Source organism: Paroedura picta, chromosome 4 (assembly GCF_049243985.1).
Source record: "Paroedura picta isolate Pp20150507F chromosome 4, Ppicta_v3.0, whole genome shotgun sequence".
Taxonomy (NCBI): domain Eukaryota; kingdom Metazoa; phylum Chordata; class Lepidosauria; order Squamata; family Gekkonidae; genus Paroedura; species Paroedura picta.
Genome location: NC_135372.1, coordinates 144,543,325 through 144,567,407, shown reverse-complemented (window position 1 = coordinate 144,567,407; position 24,083 = coordinate 144,543,325). Strand labels below are relative to the sequence as shown.

Here is a 24,083-nt window from a genome sequence, read left to right as displayed (position 1 = left end):
CCAACCTCGCTCTCTCCTGAGCCCACCTCTGACGCTCCGTTCTACGCAGACCCCACCAACGGTAGGTAGGCTCCAAGCACGCCACCTGGCCAGCCTCACCTGCGGGGGGCCCGGTTTGGATGCTGCCAGCCGGTCCGGGAAGGGTCTCATGGTGCCTAGCTCCCGCTGTATTTAGGAGACAGCGGGCTTATTTACTAGTTAGTTAATATTCATGGAGGACAACTCAGTCTGGTGACTTCTAAGTTAAATCCAAGGCCTGTGTTTTTAGCTTGCATTTTAAGTGCACTGTAGCATAAATGGATTTACTTTGTTTAATTTGTTTTTCTATTGTTTCTGCTCATCCTTTGTGGGACCTAATTCAGTTCTGAGGTTGGGTTTTTATCCCCCCTTTTTTTGTCGTCGTTGCATCGGACTGTCCATCTGATCACCCAAAAATCAACTGCCTGATGACGCCCACTGAGCAGGACATGATTCGAACGGGCAGGACTCTGAAGATCCCCCAAAGGAGCTCTCTCACAATTGACTCCACACAATTGACTCTACACTTATGCATCAGCTTGCTTCCTCCCAAACACACACAAAAAATCTGATGATGAAGTGGAATGCAATCCCAGTGACAACTTAATGACCCTCAGATGCAGGCGATGAATTTAAATTGTCTATCCTTTGTTCTTTTTCATTCTTTCTCCTTTCTCCTTTTAAATATACCTTGTGGTGGAACAGGCCTGCTTTACATTTGCTAGCATAATGGCCAGTGTCCATTTTGATCATATCTAACCACCGTGCCCTCTGTCATCCTGGTTTCCTTTTTCCCCTGACCAATCCTAGCAGAATTTCCGTCTCCACTGAGTTGGATCGCATGATGTGGCCAAAGTCAGTAAGTTTCATGATTTTGCCTTCCAGTGGTATATCAGGTTTTTCGTACTGTAGTATTTCCTTGTTTGTGACTTTTGCTGCCCACGGAATCCACAGAAGCTTTCTCCGGCAACAGAGTTCAAAGGAATCAACTCTCCTCCTGTCCAATTTCTTCGTCATCTAACTTTCACAGCCATGAGTGGCTTTTGGAAACATGATGGATCGAACTAATCTACCTTTGATAGGCTTCTGTTCTCACTTTTCCATACTCAGTTCAAGCTTATCGTTACTGAGCGCCCCCAAGCAATCTGTTGTTTTGTTTCCATACTACAGTCACTGCTCTGGCCAATTCATGATCCAAGAAAAATGAATTCTTGTACCACTACCAGCATCAAAAAGTTATAAAATATTTATTAAAAAGCAAATGTTCACAAGCAAACTTTTAGCACAGCACAGACTGAGCAAGAGGTTCAAAAGAAACTGGTTAAAAGCGCATCCTCTATCCCTTTGACCAAAATACGACTTACTGGATGTCACAAAATAGGGCAAGCTATTTGCAATTAAGAAATTGCAAATTTCTATTGAATTTCCACTACCTTACAGGGTCTTACAGCTCTACAGGCGAGCAAGGAGGAATAAGGATTGCAGATCTACAGCAGGTCTGTACCACCACATGTATTCTTTAGAATTTTAATATTTCTGCATTTAAAACTCTCAATAAAATCTTTATTAAAAAGGATTCCAGAGGGCAGCCATGTTGACCCAAAGCAGCAGGACAAAGTTCAAGATCAACAACATTTTATTCCAGGTATAAGGACATGCACACTTCTTCAGACACACTAAATAAAACTTTTTTGGTCTTAAAGGTGCCACTGGGGACTCTTGCTCTGTTGTGACAATCACCTGATTCTAAAGGGGAATTCCAGAACTATCTTGCATAAAGGAGTCAAAGGTGGGGGCAAGACGAAAGACCATGTCAGGGACAATCACCAGCAGCACAAAAATGTATGTTAGGACATAGGAGTTTTTTAGTGATTAAAAGTGAGGATGTTATAGAAAAATGAGTGAGAATTGTATCCCTTATTATTCAGCTGAAGAGTACAATTTTCCTTTCTTTTATCTGATTTTGTTCCCATCATATATTTACTTGTATTTCAATAAATAAATATTAAATCAAATAAATTAGAAACCGGCCCTTTTATATGTGTTACATCAGTCTGATCTCTATGCAATAGTAGGCAATGTTATTTTCCCTCCATCCCATGAAAGAAAAAAATTCAGCTGTCTATTTCCATATTTTAAAGCCTAATTCAGCCCAGGTTCCAGGTTCCATTAATATATTCACGCTTTGACAGCACTTAGTTATACAAGGCTCTTAAATATCTCATTTTCATCCTCTATGGTCCCTGTTGCTTTAGGTCAGGGGTAGTCAAACTGCGGCCCTCCAACTGTCCATGGACTACAATTCCCATGAGCCCCTGCCAGCATTCGCTGGCAGGGGCTCATGGGAATTGTAGTCCATGGACAGCTGGAGGGCCGCAGTTTGACTACCCCTGCTTTAGGTTTTGTTTTTCTACCTGCATGAGTTTTCCGCCCTCTAGTGGTCGATTTGACATTACACTGCTGTACGTCCCAGGAGCAATTAACATGTGGAATTCACTGCCACAGGAAGTGGGGGCAGATACAAGCATAGCCTGCTTCAAGAAGATAAACATAAGGAGGAGAGATCCATGAGTCACAAGGGATAGATGGAACATGGTCTGGGGAGGTGATGCTCTGTCTTCTTGGCTCTTGGGGGTCAACAGTAGGAAGGCTTCTGGAACTTTTGACCTGCTGGTGGACCTCCTGATGGCCACTGCGTTTGGGCCACTGGCGCCACTGACCTGATCCAAGATGGCTTCTCTTCTGTGCTTATGGTAGCAGACCTTTGAATAGCGGGTGCTGAAGGCACTACAGGGAGATTGGCCTCTTTTAGGTCAGGCCAGTAAGGCCCTAGAAACCACCTTGTTGTAACACATTAGTTGGAGCTAGGGTCCTGTCCAGCAAGGATGTGTTCTTACATTCACTACCTATCGCACAAACATGTATTTGGCCCTGAGCATGTGTGAATGTCCCAGAGAGCAATGAGGACATGACCAAGGGAATTCCCATCATTCCAGACCTGCATAGTCAGCAAAAATGATTATTTAATGTAAATTCTTCTTTTCTATCCCTACATAAAATCCACTACTACGTGAAAACTACCTCTGGACAAAATGCTAAAAACTCTCGCTGTGTTCCAAGCAGTGAAGATGACGCCATCGCACCAAGCAACCTCCGGCTTTCCAGATCCTCTCCCTTGCGAGCACCAAACCAGGACTGACGCAGAGCATCCTTTTCTTTCCTTCGAAGGCTACTTAGGGACAAAACTAAGTGTGCAGGGGCAATAGACACGGCGCTGGGGAGGGAACAGAAAGGAGCAGGGGGTCAGGACTGAATGCCAGCGGCCCTCGGCCACCCACAGCCATTGGTCGTGTCATGGCCCACCCCCGGCCCACGGCAGCTTGGTCGTTTCTCCCATTCTGGAGTTGAACGGGCCCATGGAGGCCGCTTTGAAGCAGCCCCCCCCTTTCTCCTCGCTTTGCATTACAGACAGACTCTCTGTTTTTATCTGTGCTCCTTTGTGGAATGCATAACAATGCTCTAGCGAAGCTAACATGTCTGCGTTACTTTGACTAGCTGGCTCCTCTTTTGGCGCCCTGTTAGATCAAACAGGGGTACTGTGAGAAAGGGACGTTCCTGCCTGATTTTGGGTTGGGGGGGGTGTTGGGGCAGAGAATATAACTAGCCTTGCTCTCTTTCGTTCTGTGTCTTTGACGATGCTTACCTGCTGCGGATTCTCCTGTCTGTTCTACCTTCCCCTAGATCCCAAGGCCTGGGATTCCTGTGTGTCTGTCTTGAGGGGTTTTGGAACGGCGGTGGCAGGGCGGTGGCAGGTCTCCCTCCCTGAGGCCTCCCACCACCCGAGGCAGGCTGTCTGGGGGGTGTCCCAGGGGCAACAGAGGGCAGGAGCTGGCTGAATGGCCTCACCACTACCCAGGTGGGCTTGTTGAGAAGGTAAGGGGGGTGCCGTCAACAGGGGCAGCTTCCCCCAGCACCACCTCCTGCTGCATCTTCAGCCCAGGCCCCGGCTGAGTCCAAGCCCTGCATCCCTGCTTCTGACATTTTATCAGCCCCGCCCACACCTTCCTGCAGTGACCGGAGGCAGGATACCTGTACAGCCCCCCCCCCACCTGGCATTATTTACCAAGAGGTTCTCCTGCATAATGGAAAGGGACCGGAGCTGTGCAAGAACCCCACTGAATGCCCCCAAAGTAGAGGGGGGGAAAGAGGAAAAGTGAAAGAAGAAGAGCGTTGAGCATGTACGAATACCCAAGGACATTGAGGGCATCAGAGCCACAGGAAAGAGGGGAGCTGCCCATCCCTGACAGCCATCTGGAGAAGGACAACCCATTCCCAAGGTCCACCTTGTCCAGGCAGTTCAGTCAACATGTAACTTCTCACCTGGGCATAGATGGTCTGCTGGCAGCTGTCGCAGGGATAGTGCTTCAGGAAAGGTATGCGGAACCCATTCTTCATTTTAGCTAGAGGACAAGGAGGAGGAGGAGATGTTAGCCTCCCTGGCTGAAACTGGCACAAAAAGCACCGACCAAAAGCCTTGTGCCCCCAGAGGAAGACTCCGGGTGTCGTGCCTGTAGCTCTGCTGAGGACCTAGCTTGAGACTCCTTTAAAACAAACCAGCTTTGATTCAGGAGCCATGGGGCTGTAATGTGCAGACTCACCAGACACACGAGCAAAGCAAAGCAACAAATGGGGGGCATGATAAAGGCCGATAAAATTATGCCTGGGGTGGAGAGAGTTGATCAAGAGAACGTTCCCCATTCTCCCCCAGTTCTAGACCTCAAGGGCACCCAATGAAGCGGGCGGGCAGTCAATTCAGGATAGACCAAAAGAAAATACTTCATTAAATGGGGAGTGATTGAAATGTGGAATTTGCTACTGTGATGGCCACAGGAAAAAAATAACTTTACAAGGGGATTTGAGGATAAGTCTATATATGGCTACATGCCATGGTGACTGAGGGAAACCTCCATATTCAAAGGCACTAATCCTTTGAAATCCAGAACCAGAAGGCCTCAGCCTCTATCCCCCATTGTTGGCCCTCCAGAGGAACTTGTTGGCCACTCTGTGAAACCAGATGCTGGACTAGATGGACCGCTGGTCTCATCCAGCAGGGATCTTCTTGGCTTATCATGAAGGCCTCAGCCTCAAGACCCTGTTGTTGGCCTTCAAAGATGCTGGACTAGATGGACACTTGGTCTGATACATGTTCTTATGAAGGCCCTGGCCTCTCTGCCCTGCTGTTGGCCCTCCAGATGAACTGGTCAGCCACTTTGTGAGAGGGGAGACTAGATGAGATGGACCTTCCCTGGTATGACCCAGCAGGGCTCTCCTGATGTTCTTAGGAAGGTCTCAACCTCTCTGCCCTGTTGTTGGCCTTTCAGAGGAACTAGCTGGCCCCTGTGTGAGACAGGAGACTAATCTAGATGGACCCCAACTGGTCTGAACCAGCAGAGCTCTATGCCCTTGGCCTCTCTGCCCTGTTGTTGGCCCTCCAGAGGAAATGGTGGCCACTGTGCTAGACAGGATGAGGGATTGGGGGGGGCACCGGTTGATCCGGCAGGGCTCCTTTGATGTTCTTGACCATACTTACCATTTAAATAGCTCCTGCTCCAAACCATCAGTGATTGCTGAAATATTTCACTCAGTGCAGTCTCCTGCAAATAGAAACCCTGGGTCACCAATCGTTTATAAGGTCCCTGTCGTCAACTGCAACGGGTCAGGCAAAATGCCCATTTCAAAGCAAGGTTTTTTCCTCTGAGCTTTGGAGAGAGGCGAGGGGAGACTTTAATCACTTGCTCACTTTCCTTCTAATGCTCATTAATCTAGCTAGGAGACAAAGGGATTCTCTCAACCGCTTCCCCTTCTTGGAGGCAGGGATCTGGAAGCGGGAAAGAGTTTCTCCTTCCCAGAGTAGGTGGGACACAGAAGGTGATCTTAAGCCCCTGGAACCAGGAGAAGGTCTTTGTTGGTTGCTGACCAGTGGGGCAAGAGGTGGCTCTTGTTGGAGAGGAAGTGGGCAGCTATCTTGGACCATGTGGCTGCCAGGTGAGCTGATGGATCTGCAACAGGAATACTTTGGCCACCTCATGAGAAGGAAGGACTCCCTGGAGAAGAGCCTGATGCTGGGAGCGATCGAGAGCAAAAGAAGAAGGGGACGACAGAGAATCAGGTGGCTGGATGGAGTCACTGAAGCAGTCGGTGCAAACTTAAATGGACTCCGGGGAATGGGAGAGGACAGGAAGGCCTGGAGGATCATTGTCCGTGGGGTCGCGATGGGTCCAACACGACTTCGCAACTAACAACAACAACAACAACAAAGTAAGGTATCTACTGCATTTTTAACATTAGATGGAGTAATTTTTAGCCGAGGGACAGAAGGATTGCATTTCACAAAAGCTCATTTCCTTGCTACTCTTTAAGGTGCTCCTGGACTTTTACCCATTTTGACTGCTACAGACAGACTTATTGCTGTATATTGTCCTTAATCACAACCTGCCCTCTGACCCCTCTTCTCTATACAAGCTCGCCTGGCCAAGAGTTGCAGTCTAGAAATCCAATTAATTAATTAATCTCGCTTTGTCCTCCACTTCTTTGCACAGGGCCTTCCATGGAGACACATGTCTTCGCAGGTCTCTCCTGAAGAGATAATGGCCTCATACTCAAACATGACAGGGGACAAGGTGGCCATTTGAGATAGGGAAGGACTGTTCAGATTAGGCAGCTTGCTTTCTTTCCTTTTGACTGCAACCTGAATGTGAACTGGATCTACTTGTTAAAATGCAAGTTTTTACCTTTTGCAATATACTTCCTGGGAGATTTATTTACTGCTCTCAATATTATCCTTCCATGACTGCTCTATTAATCAAATACACCCCACTGTTTCCATTCTGGCATTCTCTTCTCAACATAACCCTATTGGTTCTGCAGCAATTTAGGTCTCAGCTTCCCCCAAAGGATTCTGGGAGCTGTCGTTTGAAAGGAATCGGGGGAACTATGCTACACATCTGTAGCATAGACATGCATCCAAACACTTCGTATATTCCTAGGGAAGAAGCCACAAATTCTTCCACTGGGAATTCTAACATTCTGAAACAGGGGTCTTTAACCCCTTCAGGACTGCATGGGGTCAACTCCTAGGAAGTCAAGGGCTACTCACATCCGTTTCACACTCTTCACCTTCCGTGCAACGACGCCTAATCCTTAAGGGACTGGAAGAAAAAGAAGGCCCTGAGATTTCCAGGCATATCATCTCTTCCCCTCCCAAGCCAGCCCAGAACATGGGATCCTGGCGGTCTCTTCTCCTTTTCCACATTTCCAGCGGATGCCTTAAGTTCTTGTCAAGGAATTGAGGGAGGGGTGGTGTTTTGAAGGCCTAATGCTTGCTCAGGAGGAAAGTGGGCTCAGAAAGGACCTGGGGGAGGGGGGGCATTGTGATGAACCTTCCAGGACACCATGGCAAGCAGGCAAGCAAGCTGGGCGGGGGGGGGGGGATTGGGCTGCAAACATGGTGCTAGAGCAGCTTGGTCCAGCCCTTGGTCCAACTCACTGTTGGACTTCTCTCAGCATGGCACCAGCCAAGACCGGTGCAGGACATGGCGTGAACTATTGTCCCTTGCCATGGCATGGCAGCACTGCCGGAGGCTGGCCTGCTGTGGTCTTCTGGGGGAATGGCCCATTGGAGACTGATCCTTCTAAAGCCTGGGAAAGTTTATGGGGGAATCCCCCCCCCCCCCAGATATAGGGTTCCCAGGTTCCCTCTGGCCACTGGCAAGGGATGGGGGATAGGGTTGTAAGATCCAGGTTGGAAAACTAGAGATTTGGGGAGGACAGGGACCTCAGTGGGGCAAAACACTACATGGTTCACCTTCCAAAATGTCCATATTCTCCAGGGGAGCTGATCTCTTTACTCTGAAGATGAGCGTTAATTGCTGGGGATCCCCAGGCCACACCTGGAGGCTGGCATCCCTACCCAGAGAACCAGCAAGTGTGTGTCCCCTTAACCAGCTGCCTCCCCAGGGCCACCCACTCTGTCTCCGAGCGACCCAGTCAAACATTCTCCATTTCTTACCCTCGTGTAGCAACTGAGAGCAGCAGCAGCTCCCTCCGACAGTCAACATGAAAAAAGAGGTTTAAACAACCCATCTATAACGGGGAAGCACAAAGCAAGAGGACGGTTACTGGAAAGGTTGTTTCTAGGCAGGGGGATGGCTCCACGTTGCAGTCAAACTCCCACTCCCTACCCCCCCCCCCAATGATTTGCAAACCTGGTAGGACATGGCCCTGCCTCTGAAGGAGCCCCACAAGAGCCGGCTCACAGGCTGCCAGCAGTGGTGTAAGCAGAATAAATGCAGGGGGGCTACAATAGTTCTTCTCTTCCTCTTTTTGTACATAGTAGTTTCTTAATAAAAGTGTATTATTCTTTTAAAGCGCCTGGTGCTGCACCCCTATGCATATTCAAACTCTGCCAACAACCCTGGACCACTCCCAGTTCTCTCAGAACTCTCACCGGCCCACCTGCCTCACAAGGGTCTTTAAAGTCATGTCGGAATGCCCCTGGAAATCCCAAGTCCAAATAAGGAACCGGTAAGTCCTGCCTTTCGCTGGTGATGCTTCCTCAGAGGCACCCTGCAAAAAATTTCCTGCCCAGAGGCCTCAAGACCATATTCCCGTCCTAACGAGCTCCTTCCAAGTTGAATTGCAGAGTAACATCTCCTTAGCATATAGAAGACTGTGAGGAAGGTACAACTTAGGGTAGATTCTCCTAGTAGTACTTTTGTTGGGGTCTACTGAGGAAGCATTCCTGATTGAAACACAGGGCCAATCCGCACGACTTTAATGTAGCAGAAGGCTTGCAAATTGTAAACGCTACTAATTTGCAGTTCCGCAAGATGTTGGCAACATTGGTCCTTGTGCGGAAACACCCACAGAATTTACCGGTTCATCGTTTGGGTTTTGAATTTCCGGGGGCATTCCAACAGCTTCTTTATATCATCTTAATATCACTATGTATTAGGGACGTGTGCCTCGGCTTGGCTGCCTCGGCGATCACCATGTGGCCTCCTATGCGCCACCTCGGGCTTCGGTGATCGCCGAGACAGCCAAGCCGAGCCGAGGCGCACATCCCCACTATGTATTGTTAATGCTTTCAAAGCACTGGATAAAGCTTTTTTCCATCATGCACAAATGTTTTTTCGTCTTGTCATAGCACAGTGGATATTTTCCTTCTGTATAGCTGTTAAACACCATAGAATCATAGAGTTGGAAGGGATCTCTTGGGTCATCTAGTCCAACCACCTGCACTATGCAGGACACTCACAGCCATGCATCCCTTCTTGTATTCCTTGGCTTTTGCAAGGGCCTTCTGCAGGATATGTTGCTGTAGAGTCCGTCTTCCAGCACAGACATTTCCCCCAGATAACCTGATCTTGGCCAGCAGGAGATTGATTGTAACAGCAAGAGATATCCAGGGACCCCCAAGAGCATGGGTAGTCAACCTGTGGTCCTCCAGATGTTCATGGACTACAATTCCCATGAGCCCCTGCCAGCATTCGCTGGCAGGGGCTCATGGGAATTGTAGTCCATGAACATCTGGAGGACCACAGGTTGACTACCCCTGCCCTAGAGGTTGGCAACCCTGCCACAAAGGGATGCAGACCAAAAGCCGGGCATCCCACAAGGGCGACACACGCACCGCCACTTGCTTACCGCAATGAAAGTGGTCGAGGACGTGAAGTTCAGCAGATCGCACCCGATGTTGACCCGGAGGCGGTAGCACAGGAGCGCATGGCCGAGCTGCATGTCGACGAAGATCCGCGTGCATTCAATCTTCATGACAATGTTGGACGTCTTCGGACACGAGAAGCTGAGCTGCAGAAGACAAAAGGGAGGCGTTTTGGCTCGGGACGTACCCATCTTGGCTTGTTGCATTCCCCAAGGAAGCACAGCATTTCGGAATTAGAGTACGCAGTTGAAGGAGCCAGGGGCCTTCTGCAGCCTCAGAGGACGCTGCGTGGGAGAAAGGATCCACTGCTTGGCAGGGTCCGTCTCTATCAGCCGAATCAAGCCCGAATCACTGGGGTTTATCCGGTTCCGCTGGTTTAAACTTATAGAATATGCAGTTCAGCTCAGATCAATCTGGCACAGACACGAGCCAATTGGCAGGCTCCACGTTCAGCTTTCCCTGGTTCAAACCCAATTAAGTGACAGATGGGCAGGGCTATTTTCTCCAAGTTTATCCTGAGAGAGGGAACTTGAGTATTTACGCTGACTGCTGTGCGAGACTCCTCTGCTTTTAAAAACTTATGTCTTCATTGTGTCTGTTTTCCCTCTCTCGTTTGGTCCTCGCTTGGGAAATACACAGGGCCGAGCAAGCACAGGCCCTCCGGCCCGAAAAAAAATCACGTACATTTGGAAGGCGCTCCTGGACTCTCCCAACAGACAGGGAAACCTGCGGAAAGAGAAGTCGTTTGGATCAGCATCTTCCCTCATCCTCCCTCACCCCGTGCCCTGCAAAACGCCAACCGAAAGATGTCGTGAATGAGATATCGGTCATCTTTGCCTCTGGATTCCACCCCTGAACATGGGGAGGGCAGATCTACACACTACACATTCTATGAGAACTTGACTTCATTTATGTCCCACCTTTCGGTTTGTTTGCTTTCTAACAAGCCCTTTAGGCAATGGAAAAAACAGAGATGGTGTGTTAAAAACAAGCTCATGGAGGATCCTGGGGCATGATTTCCCCCTGGGGCTGGGACTGGGAAACTAAGGGTGGGGTATGTGGGGTGAGGGTCAAAGGAGAGGCTGATTCTATGAAGATTCAAGGGGGTGGCAGGTTACAGTGTCAGCGATAGGGTTGTGGGTGTCCTGCATAGTGCAGGGGGTTGGACTAGATGACCCAGGAGGTCCCTTCCAACTCTAGGATTCTATGAAACCCAGAAGGTAATAATCTCCCAAAGCAGCCCTTTTCTCCAGGAAAAGGTGGAGAAATGCTTTCAATAAATAAATAAGTGCTCACTGTATCCTGGAGGTCGGCTGTCATTCCAAGACATCTCCAACCCCCGCCTGGAGTTGGGCAAGCTTACTTAACCCTAAAGAATCCCGGGAAATGTAGTTTGCTGAAGGCAATGCAGACTCTTTGCCAGAGACCGCAAGAGATGGGGGAAGAGCATCACCCCAAAGAAAACGGACATTCGTCCACCCTTTTTCTGAGCAGGCCTAAGAATGCCAAGTTAGGCAAAATGCCAAAGTTTGGAAATAGGATTCCCTAGTCCTCTCTAGGAATTACTCAAAACTCTATGGTTTTGCCGGGGTTTCCTGCAATGGCTAGAGAGGTATGACATCACAAATGGCCATCTCCCCCACCCCCGCCCCATGCTCTGCAGTTTCTTGCTGGTTACCAACCCCCTCCTCCCCCAGCTCATACAGACAGATGACACCTCACCGGGGGGCGGGGGGGTTAAAGGGTAGCCACACCAATCTAGTTTGCTCTAAGGGGGGAGCCCAGATCTTAGCCACCCCGGCCTCAACCCAAGACCTGGCGGAAGAGCTCCATCTTGCAGGCCCTGTGGAATTTCGAAAGCTTTGCCCCAGGCTTTCACCCACTGACCAGCTCAACATCAGTAGGCAAGGCATACAATGGGTGGGAAATCTCCCGAGGAACATGCCGAATCGGGCCTTTGCTGTATCAGGATTTCTGCGGGAGGGGTCCAGTGGGATCAGCCACTCAAACTCAGCTCTGTCTGCGTTTCAACCTTCCCCGATGACCAAGGGCTCCCGGGGGGGGGGGGGAACTAACCGAGGTGTACTGGTCGTTGAAGACTCTCCCTTTCCGCATACACTCGAACAAGTAAGTGGCATCCTTCTCGTGGCAAAAATAGATGGACTGGTGCTCTGGGGACATGGTGGTCTTCAAGGCGACTATGGAGTCGATGGTCACAGAAATGCCGTCATCCATTTCTTTGCAGGTACACACCGGCTACCAAAATGTGGAGGAAAAACAGGGTAAAGAAATTGAGAATGAAAATATAAGCACGTCAGAGAAGCCATGTTGGATCAGGCCAGTGGCCCCTCCAGTCCAACCCTCTGTGTTGCGCAGTGGCCAAAACCCAGGGGCCACCAGGAGGTCCAGAAGTGGAGCCAGAACTCCAGAAGGCCTCCCGTCGTGCCCCCCTCCCCAAGGACCAAGAAGACAGAGCATCACTACCCCAGTACTTTAATAACTATCTTCCATAAGACTGAAGAAGGACACTGGAAAAGGTCAACTATACATCGTCTGGTCCAGCATCCCATAATGAGGAGAATCAAGACAGAAAGCAGCCGTCCACCCAGCAGCCTCCATTCCATTCAAAAAGGGCATTTAAAATACTGCCTCTGAATATGGAGTCCCCACTGTGCCCTTTCTGTGCATAGGGCCAGTTCCCTTTAGAAGACAATGAAGCCAGCGGCCCTCACTATGTCCTGGGGCAGAGAGTTACCTAAGTTAACTATGTGCCGCTCAAAGGATTTCTCCCTTTTGTTGGTCCCATAGATGTAGGGCAGCCCCAGTAAGCGAGGAGCTCACACAAAGGCAGGAGGAGGGGAGCTCTAGCGACCCAGAATGAGCAACTCGCAGCACAGGTAGCCACATACTTGAGACCGCAGCTCGATTTGACTCTCCGTAATTCGGGGAGGCTGATTCCTCCAGATGCCGTAGCAGGATGGCGTGATGGGGAACGGTTCTACAACGGGAGCAGAATCTGAATCACACAGGGCTGGAACAGGCCATCCGGTTCTGCTCCCCAAGCAGACATTTGACATTTGACATCAGATATTTGACATTTGACCTGAAGCCCACCAGCATTATACCAAAATGAAGTCTCACTTCCTTGGGCCACCAGGACTGCCCAGTTCATGGTGCAAGGAAGCTCATATGCACTCCCCCCCCCAAAAAAAACCCAAAGAGAAGAGCCCCCGTTCATTTGAATTGGCAGGCCCCTTTGGGATTCCACTCCTAGAATTCTTGGAGGGAGTGACTCAGCATGTCTGGACCTGGGGGAAGGAGGGGATGAGATTAAGAAGGTAGAGGTGTTATCTGCCTGCATGGGATGTCTCCCTGGGAGCTGCTCCCTGGCCTCCTCCTCTCCCTTTGTCCTCTTCCTCACTTCACATGGCCTTCCATGGAGATATATGTCTCTGCAGGTCTCCCCTGTAGATACTGTGGGTATAGGGGTTATATTGTGTACATGGGGTTATCTCCTCAAATGGGATACTTCTCTTTGTCTTAACCGGGGGAACTGCGCTCTGGGCCCCCCTCCCCCCTTTGTCCTCCCCCTCACTTCACAGGGCCTTCCGTGGAGATATCTGTCTCTGCAGGTCTCTCCCCTGGAGACAATGCCCTCCTACTCCCATACACATTATGCTGTTTGTATATGGCAAACAAGGTGAACTTGAATAAAGTTTACCCTGATTGCCACGTACTTCTTCGGAGCCTTATTTACTGTACTTAGAATCATGCCTCTTTGACTGGGCAGCCTCTGCTCTGTAAACAAGGGGGACGCAGGGCGCAGCTGGCACCCACCTCGGGTTTGGGGAAGGGGTGTACCTCAGTGGGGGTGCCAGCTCAAGGTTGGGAAATGCCTAGAGATTGGGGGTGGGGCCTGACAAGGGCAGGCTTTGGGTTGATAACGGGGGAGGGGGCTTGCATAGAAGTGTCCGGTCTCAGCAAGGATCCCATGATGAGCAAACCGTCTCTCTTCAGAACAGCCCTTTCTTTTCCTAAATGAAGCCTGGTCCTTGGAAGCTGCCGCAGGTCCCACACTTACCCTGATCAATGAAAAAACAGTAATTCAGGTCTCTGCACCACACCCTTCCTCGGTCGCACAGCTGGAAAAGAAGAGCAGAGAAGGCTCAGGAAGAGTTTTAAAGGATCACCAACAAAGGGGCACTGGCCAGAAGGGTGACCCTTTCCCTGGGATGTTCAGAGAGTAAGTAATAATGTGCAAATAAGAGTTCGGTGGTTGACTTATTTGTCTTTTTTAGTTCAGGAGAAAGGAAAGAAAGCGCGTGAATTCATGAAGCTGCCTTCTCCTGAAGCCTCCATCTATTACGTCTGCCATGACTAGCAGCTGCTGTCCATGGCAAGAACATAAACAGTTAAGAGGACACCTTCTGGAGAAGAGGAGTGGTCCATCTAGCTCCCCAGCACACCTCACACAGGGGCCAACCAGTTCCTCTGGAAGACCGACAACGTTCTCCTGATAAGAACCTAAGAAGAGTCCTACTGGATCAGGCCAATGTTCCATCCAGTCCAGCCTCCTGCCTCACACAGGGGCCAGACAGTTCCTCTGGAGGGCCAACCACAGGACAGAGAGTACAAGGCCTTCATAAGAATCTCACAAGAGCCCTCCTGGGTCAGACCAGGGAGGGTCCCTCCAGTCCAGCCTCCCGTCTCACACAGTGGCCTGCCAGTTACTTTGGAGGACCAACAGCAGAGCATAGAAGAAGAAGAAGAAGAAGAAGAAGAAGAAGAAGAAGAAGAAGAAGAAGAAGAAGAAGAAGAAGAAGAAGAAGAAGAAGAAGAAGAAGAAGAAGAAGAAGAAGAAGGAGTTGGTTCTTATATGCCGCTTTTCCCTACCCGAAGGAGGCTCAAAGTGGCTTACAGTCGCCTTCCCTTTCCTCTTCCCACAAGAAGAAGAAGAAGAAGAAGAAGAGTTGGTTCTTATATGCCGCTTTTCCCTACCCGAAGGAGTCTCCAAGGGGCTTCCAATCTCCTTCCCTTTCCTCTCACCACAACAGACACCCTGTGGGGTGGGTGAGCCTGAGAGAGCCCTGAGATTCCTGCTTGGTCAGAACAGTTTTATCAGTGCCGTGGCGAGCCCAAGGTCACCCAGCTGGCTGCATGTGGGGGAGCGCAGATTCGAACCCGGCATGCCAGATTAGAAGTCCGCACTCCTAACCACCACACCAAACCTTCCCTTGGTGTTGCTCCTGATTGCTGCCGTTCAGAGACTTGAGTGTTGAGTCGTCCCTCTGGTCTCCATAGCAATCAGCCACTAAGGATCTGTGTCCCTGTTAAATGCCATCAAGTGGCTTCGGACGTATGGCGACTTTATGAGTTAATGACCTCCAAAATGTCCTGCCATTCACAGCCTTGCTAGGGTCTTGCAGACGAAGTCTCCTGTTGGGTCTTCCTCTTTGTCTGCGGCCTCCAACTTTTCCTAGCATCTTGGTCTTTGCCAGTGACTCTTGTTGATATGGAACACATCTTCTGGCGTGCCCCTGGGACAGGAATGGGTACGGACATGACCTCTGTACTCCCACCCCAGGGAGCACGCTAGAAGAGGCCGGGCGTCCGTGGGAGGAAGCAGCAGCAGTCCTGGACGCTGCAAAAGGTAAGGAGAGGGAGAGGTGGGAGGGAGGAGGGAGTCCGGGTGTGTGTCTGAGGGAGGGGAGGAGGAACCAGGGAGTCGGTCAGGGAAGCGAGAGGTGAGGGGGGTGAGGGCAGGGTGGAATTGGGGAAAGGAGATTGTATGTGTGTGTGAGGGGGGCAGGGGAAGGGACCATTTAGGATGCTCTGGGCTGATCCTGCGTTGAGCAGGGGGTTGGACTAGATGGCCTGTATGGCCCCTTCCAACTCTGTGATACTGTGATTCTGTGATTCTGTGATTCTGTGATTCTGTGATTCTGTGATTCTGTGATTCTGTGATTCTGTGATTCTGTGATTCTGTGATCAGGAGGAGCTCAGAGAAGTGAAAGGGGCACAAGGGCAGGGTGAAATGGGGGGAAGGTATGTGTGTGGGAGAGAGAGGAAGGGGGTAGGGAGCAAGGAACTCCAGAGCAGGTATGTATTTCACATACCTTGTGAGAGCAGGGCTGTCACTAATTTGTTTTCCCCTCATAGGCCTTATCCACATGCTCAATAACCTGTGCGAAGAACTCCAAAAGGCTGGGGAGCCAGGACTCCGCTTAGCGGTTGCCAAAAGGAAAGTGAGGCATCAAAGGAAAGTGACATTTCTCCCTGAGACGTACCGGACCAGTCAGCACCCGAACCAAAGCTTCCAAACCCTGGTGTGTAGCCGCATCCCTAAAAAAACAGACAGAGAAAGATGGGGTTGGCAGAGGTCCCCGACGGTAGGAACTTCTCTTCCCGTTCAAATCACAAAACCTCTGGCCTCTTTTGTCGATCCGTACGGACACTCACGTGGTCAGCACGCTGCGTCCTTTGATGACGGCATCCACAACAGCGCATCCGTGTACATATAACCCATGACGTCCGGTGTGGTAGGCAACTCTGAAGGTCACCGCAACACGGAGGTAAACAAAGCTGGAGAAAGGAAGGAGGGAGGAGGGGAGAACACACTGCTGTCAGTCCCCCGGCCAGGCTGGCCCAGGCTGGCCCAGGCTTTTCTGATCTCAGATGCTAAGCAGGGTCACCCTTGGTTAGTCCTGAAATGGGAGACCTCCAAGGAAGTCCAGGATGGCTACACAGGAACTGGCAACAGCAAACCACCCTCTGAACGTCTCTCATCATGAAGACCCGGCAAGGTTGACACAGGTTAGCTAGAACTAGGCGTCACTTTCTGTCCCCACCGGAGGCAAAATCCGGATGAGAAGCTGTCTCTTGTCTCTTGTCTCTTCTGCCCGGGTTGAACCTTCCCCTGGAGCTGCCAGAGGTTGGATGCTGGGAATCATACCAATCTTTCCCAACCCCCCCCCCCCCCCCATCTCACTGCCTACGGCTCCCGTTCATCTCCTCCCGGGGCTGGTTCTGCACCCAAGGGTTATCTATGGGTCACGCAATAAGGAGTCACGTTCCTCAGTGGCAAAGAGAACTTCCTCTTAAGGCTTTGCATCCCAACACTTCAGTGATCGCTTAAACACAATACGGCCTCGTAGGCATTAAAGTAATTCTATTAAATATCTCTCTCCTGTTCCCTCCAGGGACCAAGCCTTCACGATGGCCACACCGATTCTGATGCATAAGGTCCGGAGGAGGAGAAGAAGGAGGAGGAGGAGGAGGAGGAGGAGGAGGAGGAGGAGGAGGAGAAGGAGAAGGAGAAGAAGGAGGAGAAGGAGGAGGAGGAGGAGGAGAAGGAGGAGGAGGAGAAGGAGGAGGAGGAGGAGAAGGAGAAGGAGGAGGAGGAGGAGGAGGAGGAGGAGGAGGAGGAGGAGGAGGAGAAGGAGGAGGAGGAGGAGGAGGAGGAGGAGGAGGAGGAGGAGAAGGAGGAGGAGGAGGAGGAGGAGAAGACGGAGGAGGAGAAGGAGGAGGAGGAGGAGGAGGAGAAGGAGGAGGAGGAGGAGGAGGAGAAGGAGGAGGAGGAGGAGGAGGAGGAGGAGGAGGAGGAGGAGAAATAAAATTATTTTATATGTAATAAACATTATATACAGCTAACCGTTGGAACTATGAAATATTTTTTTTCATTGAGGATTGCACCTTAATCTTTGTTCAGGCCCTTGGTGCTAATCTGGCTTCCCTGCAGACCTTGGCAGCCCAGGAGATGGTCCTTGCACCCTGGAGCCAGCCCCTGCCAGGCAGTACCTGTGACTCAGCCACCAGATCACTTGGAGATGTCATGGCCAGCGTACCTGAAGAAGTCTGCATGCGCATGAAAATGTACACCTGGAATAAAGCTTTCTCGGTCTCAAAGACGCCTCTGGACTCGAACTTTGGGTGAGATTTGAACCCAGAAGCACCTTAGAAACCGCCTAGATGTTCAGAGTCGGAGCTTTTGAGAGTCAGAAACTTCATCTGACGGTGGGAGCTTTGAGTTTGAATGTTGCCCCCCCCCACTTGCTATTTCTTGGGGTCATGGCCAGTCTTGTCAGAGGGCACAAAGGGACTGGGGGGCAGGGCTGGTGTTTTTAACTTTTATTTTACTGCATAGAATCCTAGAGTTGGAAGGGACCTCCAGGGTCATCTAGTCCAACCCCCTGCACAATGCAGGACACTCTCAACTACCTGCCCACCCACAGGGACCCCAATTCCCTGCCCAGATGATGCCCCCTCCTCCCAAAAAAACAGAACCCCTGGCCAGTCTGGCGTGGAAGAAATTTGTCTCCTAACCCCAAAGCAACGATCGGCATTTTCCCAGGTATTCATCTTATTGTCATTTTATTACTGGAACTGTTTATTAAATTGCATGAACTTCCCTGAGCCCATAGGGGGAGGGGGAGATACAGGAACTAAATATTGCATTCTATTCCGCTCTCAGCAAAAATTCCTGGCTGATGTCCGTGACCCCGTGAAACCCGTTGCCCCTTGGTGCCCATTCCCCTTTGGCACAGACGGGCTTCCCATCGGAACAAGGCCAAAAGGTGCTCCCTGAGCAGCTCTTGAGGAATTAAATTGGTGCCTCTCGAGGAAGCCTACTCACGGCCCAAGCTCCAGGTGAACGTCTATGCACGTGAACACGTGGACGCCAATCTTGGGCTTCAGGGCGATATTGATCGAAGCGACAGAACATTCCGTGATTTTGGCGCTACAAAAAGGAAAGAAGAAGAAGAAGAGTTGGTTCTTATATGCCGCTTTTCTCTACTCGAAGGAAAAAGTGTCGGAAGGAGGAGGTCACAAGGGGCCTCTTTCCCTTCCAGGACCTGCTGAGCTGCCTGCAAGGGGGGGACCCAAGGGAAACCAAGCAGCAAATGGGATCAAGCAGCCAGCTCAACAGGAGGGGGAGTTTATATGCGGCTTTTCTCCATCCGAGTCTCAAAGCGGCTTACAATCACGTTCCTTTTCCTATCCCCACAACAGACACCCTGTGAGGAAGGTGGGGCTGAGAGATCCCTGAGAGAATTGTGACTGGTCCAAGGTCACCCAGCAGGCGTCATGTGGAGGAGGAGTGGGGAATCATAGAGTTGGACCATCTAATCCTACCCCATGCACAAGGCAGGAACTCACAACTACCTGCTTTCTCACAGTGACCCCAATTTCAGCAATTCCTTGAGAATGCCAAGAAGGGCCACAAGAGACAAATACTGACACATCCCTTCCTGCCCACCCACTCACCATCTGCCTAAGGTCATAACATCAGCATTTCTGTCAGATGACTATATATCCTTTGCTCAAAATTTCCAAAGATGGAGAATCCACCACCTCCCGAGGAAGCCTGTTGCACTGAGGAAGTGCTCTCACTGTCAGGAACTTCTTCCGGTTGTTTAGATGGAAATTCCTTTGAATTAATTTCAACCCATTGGTTCTGGTCCGACCCTCTGGGGCAACAGAAAACAACTCTGCTCCATCTTCTCTAGGACAGCCCTTCAAGCTCACCAGATTAGAAGCTACCCTTCTTAAGCACCACGCCCCACTGGCTTTCAATGTTAGCGGTCCAGTGCATGAACACTCAAGCTGCTGAGATGCATCAGACCCTTGGTCCCTCAAGGTCAGCTTTGACTGCTTAGGCAGGCAGTGGCTCCCCAGGGCTGAGGAATTTCCCATCACTCGCTGATCCTTTCAGCTGGAGATGCCGGGGACCGAACCTGGGAACTCTGCCGCTGAGCCACACCCCCCTCACAACACAGTTCAGGCCTTCAGCTTACCTTTTACCTGTAACACCAGTGATGGACTTGGGGTCAATTTAACATATGAATGGCATAAATCATTCCCTACCTCCTGTCCTCCCCTCTCTGTGACAGCTAATTTTTGAGGGTGATTTGGATACTTGTGGTGGGCATGGCACCCCTGGTCAGAAAAAAGATCTTCCCACCTCCTCTGAAAGGACCGTGCCCTGCCTCCCCTCTTGGCCTCCTTAAACCCCCCCCCTCTCTCTGTACAGTTTGTTTCTCTTCTTAATAAAACCATTATTTTAAGCCACATAGTGCTTTAATTCTTTGCATATTTAAGCTCTTCCAACAATGTTAAGCCATCATTGCTACCTGATGTCCCACAGGAAAGGGCAAGAAGGTTCTACCCCAGGTCTCCCCTGGAAGTTAGCAACCCTCAGGGCAAACACATCAAAGGGCTGTGCCCACAGAAAGATCAGGAAGGGGCACCCGTGTATTCCACCTCAAGCCAACTGTGCCAGGCATGAGAAGGAGAATTTTTGCTGGATTTCAAAAGTAAGCTTTATTATTTTTAAGGAACTCAAATCATGTTGACCTGTGCCCAGATTTTCTTGACCTGTGCTGACCTGTGCCCGAGTTTGCCAGGATTTCCGTGCAGCCACGAAATGAAGGTCAGGGAAAAAGAAAGCCATTGAAGGGTCTCATGACCCAGCTCTCCAGAAAAAGAAAAGATGTGCCTCACCCTGAAAAATCAGGCATTATTCGGCCGAAGTTGACTTTCAAGACCGGTCTACAGATATCTCCGTTGGCGTAGTTCTGTGTGATGTGGCAAACTGCGAAGACAAAGGCAGTCGGAATGTTATGGATGATCTCTCTGCAGGCAGCGCCAAGGGCCGAATTCAAAAGCCACCTGGCCTGGAGGGGAAGAGGGCTGTCACATCCCAGCCAAATTATCAACAGAACAGGCTCAGCATTCCAGCAAATGCAGTTTATTGACAAAACGGACCAGAGCTGGTGATACTTCTTGTTGAAACTGATCTGCTAGGCACACACAGGTCTATAGATTCCCAGTCAACCCACCCCCAGAACCAAACAAAAGCATCCTGACATGGAAAGATGGACTCACTGCATCATGGGTAGTCAAACTGCGGCCCTCCAGATGTCCACGGACTACAATTCCCACAAGCCACTGCCAGCATTCGCTGGCAGGGGCTCGTGGGAATTGTAGTCCGTGGACATCTGGAGGGCCGCAGTTTGACTACCCATGCACTACATGTTTTCTTACCGTGATCCATCCCACGGGGGGCCATGACCCATCCACTGTCGGCCCAAGCGACACGGAATGACAGGAGCACACTCAAGAGAACACTCAGGAAGAAGACCGTGGCCATGAGAGCAACCTGGAGAAAAGGCGAAGACAAAGAAAGGTTAGCTGCCCTTCTGAAGCTCACATTCCCTCCACCCAACATTACCTTATTAAGCTGGGTGTGATTTGAGAGAGCCAGTGTGGTCTTGTGGCTAAGAGTGGTCAACTCTAATATGGAGAGCCAGGTTTGATTCCCCACTCCTCCATATACAGCCAGCGGGGGGATCTTGGGCCAGTCACAGCCCTGATAGTGCTTTTCTTAAAACGGTAATGGTAAAGGCAACGGATCATGTCTGAGCCTTGGGGTGACGCCCTCTACCGTTTTCATGGCAGACTCAATACGGGGTGGTTTGCCAGTGCTTTCCCCAGTCATTACCGTTTACCCCCCAGCAAGCAAGCTGGGTACTCATCTTACCGACCTCGGAAGGATGGAAGGCTGAGTCAACCTTGAGCCGGCTGCTTTAGGATGCTTAGGGCTGATCCTGCGTTGAGCAGGGGGCTGGACTAGATGGCCTGTATGGCCCCTTCCAACTCTATGATTCTATGATACTATGATTGAACTCCCAGCCTCATGGGGAGAGAGCTTCAGACAGCATTTCTGCTGCCTTACCACCCTGCGCCACAAGAGGCTCACACAACAGGCAAGCTGACACCCATTTCCGCAGCCCCTGTCCAGGTCTCAGAGACTGCACTACCAGCAGCCCCAGAGGCCCTGGACTCAGTTGCGTAGGAAGCTTTCGTAGAGCGAATTGGACCCTTGGTCCATCATCACCCCCAGAATCGCCTATTTGGACTCGCAGCAGTTCTCCAGAATCTCAGGCCAAGATCTTCCACAAGGCCTGGTCCTTTCAACTGGAGATGCCGGGGATTGAACCTGGGACCTTCTGCCTGCCAAGCAGGGACTCTCCTGCTGAGCCACACACACTCCTCTAGCTCTCCTCCAGGGCTGTTGCAGTGTTGCCAGTCCACCTGGTACAGAAGACACATCGAAAGCATCAGGGTCATGCTGCAGCATCTCTGTCTGAATGTTTTCTGCCTGAGAACATGCAAAGCGTCTACCTGCCAGAGCTGACCATACTGAGCTGCAGGGACCAACGGGCTGAGTTTGCTAGAGGGCAGTTTAAAACTCCTTTCCAAAAGGAGAGCCCTGGGGAGCCGGGCAGGCCCTGTGACGGTCCACCCCCCCATCCATTCATCCCCTACCCCCCTCCCAGACTCCTTACCTGCAATGGCTGGGTGCTGCTCAGGGCGGGGTGGCTGCCTGGCCGTCCTGCCCCCAGCCGTCCCCGAGGTGGAAACAAAGGGCCTTTAAATAGGCCGGTGGAGCCCCAGACGAGGAAGGCGTGTTCACCAAGTGGCGCTGGTGCGCTCTGCTCCAGATGCCCAGGACAGGCACAGCCGGGTGAAAGAAACGTACATGCTGTGAAGTGTACCAGCAGCCCCTGACCTCTCCCCCCTGTTCCCGGGCACATCGCCGTGGCCTTTCGCTCTGCTGCCCCACCAGGAGCTGCTCCTGGCCGTTCCGAAGACATATTTCACTGGCGCACTTTAGAAGCAGATTTCCCAGGTTTGTGTCGGACAATCCAGCTGCAAAAGCGCAGTGAGAGAGCATCACCCAACGTGTGTGGAGGAAGACTTCCAGTCTGGCTACGGCTCACTTAAGGGCGGCAGGAGGAGCGGAGCAGGACACAGCCTGCTCTAAGGATTCAAATGTGTGCCGGAGAGCCAGTTTGGTGTAGTGGTTAGGAGTGCGGACTTCTAATCTGGCATGCCAGGTTCGATTCTGCGCTCCCCCGCATGCAGCCAGCTGGGTGACCTTGGGCTCGCCACAGCACTGATAAAACTGCTCTGATCAAGCAGTCTTCCAGCACTGGCAGTCTTCAAGCAAAGGCTGGATACACACTTTTCTTGGATGCTTTAGGATGCTCTGGGCTGATCCTGTGTTGAGCAGGGGGTTGGACTAGATGGCCTGTGTGGCCCCCTCCAACCCTATGATTCTATGATTCTATACCAGGGCTCTCTCAGCCTCACCTTCCTCACAGGGTGTCTTGTTGTGGGGAGAGGAAAGGGAATGTGACTGTAAGCCGCTTTGAGCCTCCTTCGGGTAGGGAAAAGTGGCATATAAGAACCAACTCTTTCTTCTTCTTCAGTAATATTAGGGCTCTCTCAGCCTCACTCACCCCACAGGGTGTCTGTTGAGGGGAGAGGGAAGGCGATTGGAAGCCGCTTTGAGACTCCTTCGGGTAGAGAAAAGCGGCATATAAGAACCAACTCTTCTTCTTCTTCTTCTTCTTCAGTAATCTCAGGGCTCTCTCAGCTCCACCTCCCTCACAGGGTGCCTGTTGTGGGGAGAGGAAAGGGAAGGTGATTGAAAGCCGCCTTGAGACTCCTTCGGGTAGAGAAAAGTGGCATATAAGAACCAACTCTTCTTCTTCTTCTTCTTCTTCTTCAGTAATCTCAGGGCTCTCTCAGCTCCACCTCCCTCACAGAGTGTCTGTTGTGGGGAGAGGAAAGGGAAGGTGATTGAAAGCCGCCTTGAGACTCCTTCGGGTAGAGAAAAGTGGCATATAAGAACCAACTCTTCTTCTTCTTCTTCTTCTTCTTCTTCTTCAGTAATATCAGGGCTCTCTCAGCTCCACCTCCCTCACAGGGTGCCTGTTGTGGGGAGAGGAAAGGGAAGGCGATTGGAAGCCGCCTTGAGACTCCTTCGGGTAGAGAAAAGCGGCATATAAGAACCAACTCTTCTTCTTCTTCTTCCTCTTCCTCCGGATATTTGGTACGATAAAGCCCCTGTACATATCTAGGGTGCAGCCTCCTTTGGGATCCTGTGTGCCGTTCTGGGCCCTGCATCTCCCAAAGGACGGAGGAGGGCAGCCAGAATGATGAGGGAGTTGTAGCCCCTTCCCTAGGAAAAGAGGCCTGAAGAGTCAGGGAGGGAGAGACAGTGGGGGGGGGGGTGGCATGATAGAGGTTCATCAAAGTGCATGGCTGGCATGAAGAATGGTTAGACACTTGCCTGGCCAGACTCACACTCAAAGGAGGGATGCCAGTCCCTGGGCAGGAGGGGGGGGAGCAGATTGGCCACACAAGGCATGAGAAAATCCCCTTCCAACCAAACCAGCCGAGCACCGACTCGCCGGGGTCAAACTCTCCCTCGGGACGCACCAAGCCAAGCCTGTTAGAACTATGCTCAGGCCTGGCTCTTTTGGGTCCTCTCCAG

At 51.0% G+C, this 24,083-nt stretch overlaps 1 protein-coding gene across 2 annotated transcripts; it reads right to left on the bottom strand.

The window, feature by feature from the left end:
• Positions 1 to 1,248: 1,248 nt before the first annotated feature.
• On the bottom strand, positions 1,249 to 22,468 carry LOC143836603 (uncharacterized). Of its 2 annotated transcripts, XR_013230654.1 has the most exons (17): positions 22,087 to 22,468; positions 20,783 to 20,897; positions 20,240 to 20,330; positions 18,372 to 18,476; positions 16,199 to 16,321; positions 16,027 to 16,081; positions 13,821 to 13,881; positions 12,649 to 12,737; positions 11,816 to 11,995; positions 10,424 to 10,465; positions 9,724 to 9,885; positions 8,087 to 8,160; positions 7,175 to 7,226; positions 5,609 to 5,672; positions 4,399 to 4,478; positions 2,433 to 3,292; positions 1,249 to 2,289 (listed from the first exon to the last, which is right to left on the bottom strand). XR_013230654.1 is itself a non-coding variant. In XM_077336089.1 (16 exons), exons 1-16 carry the CDS (start codon positions 22,393 to 22,395, stop codon positions 3,248 to 3,250), a joined length of 1,647 nt encoding a protein of 548 aa, XP_077192204.1. In that variant the 5' UTR covers positions 22,396 to 22,468; the 3' UTR covers positions 2,378 to 3,247. The 2 variants fall into 2 exon arrangements, 1 of the variants encoding a protein (XP_077192204.1); XM_077336089.1 differs by lacking the exon at positions 1,249 to 2,289 and having other exon boundaries at positions 2,378 to 3,292.
• Positions 22,469 to 24,083: the final 1,615 nt, after the last annotated feature.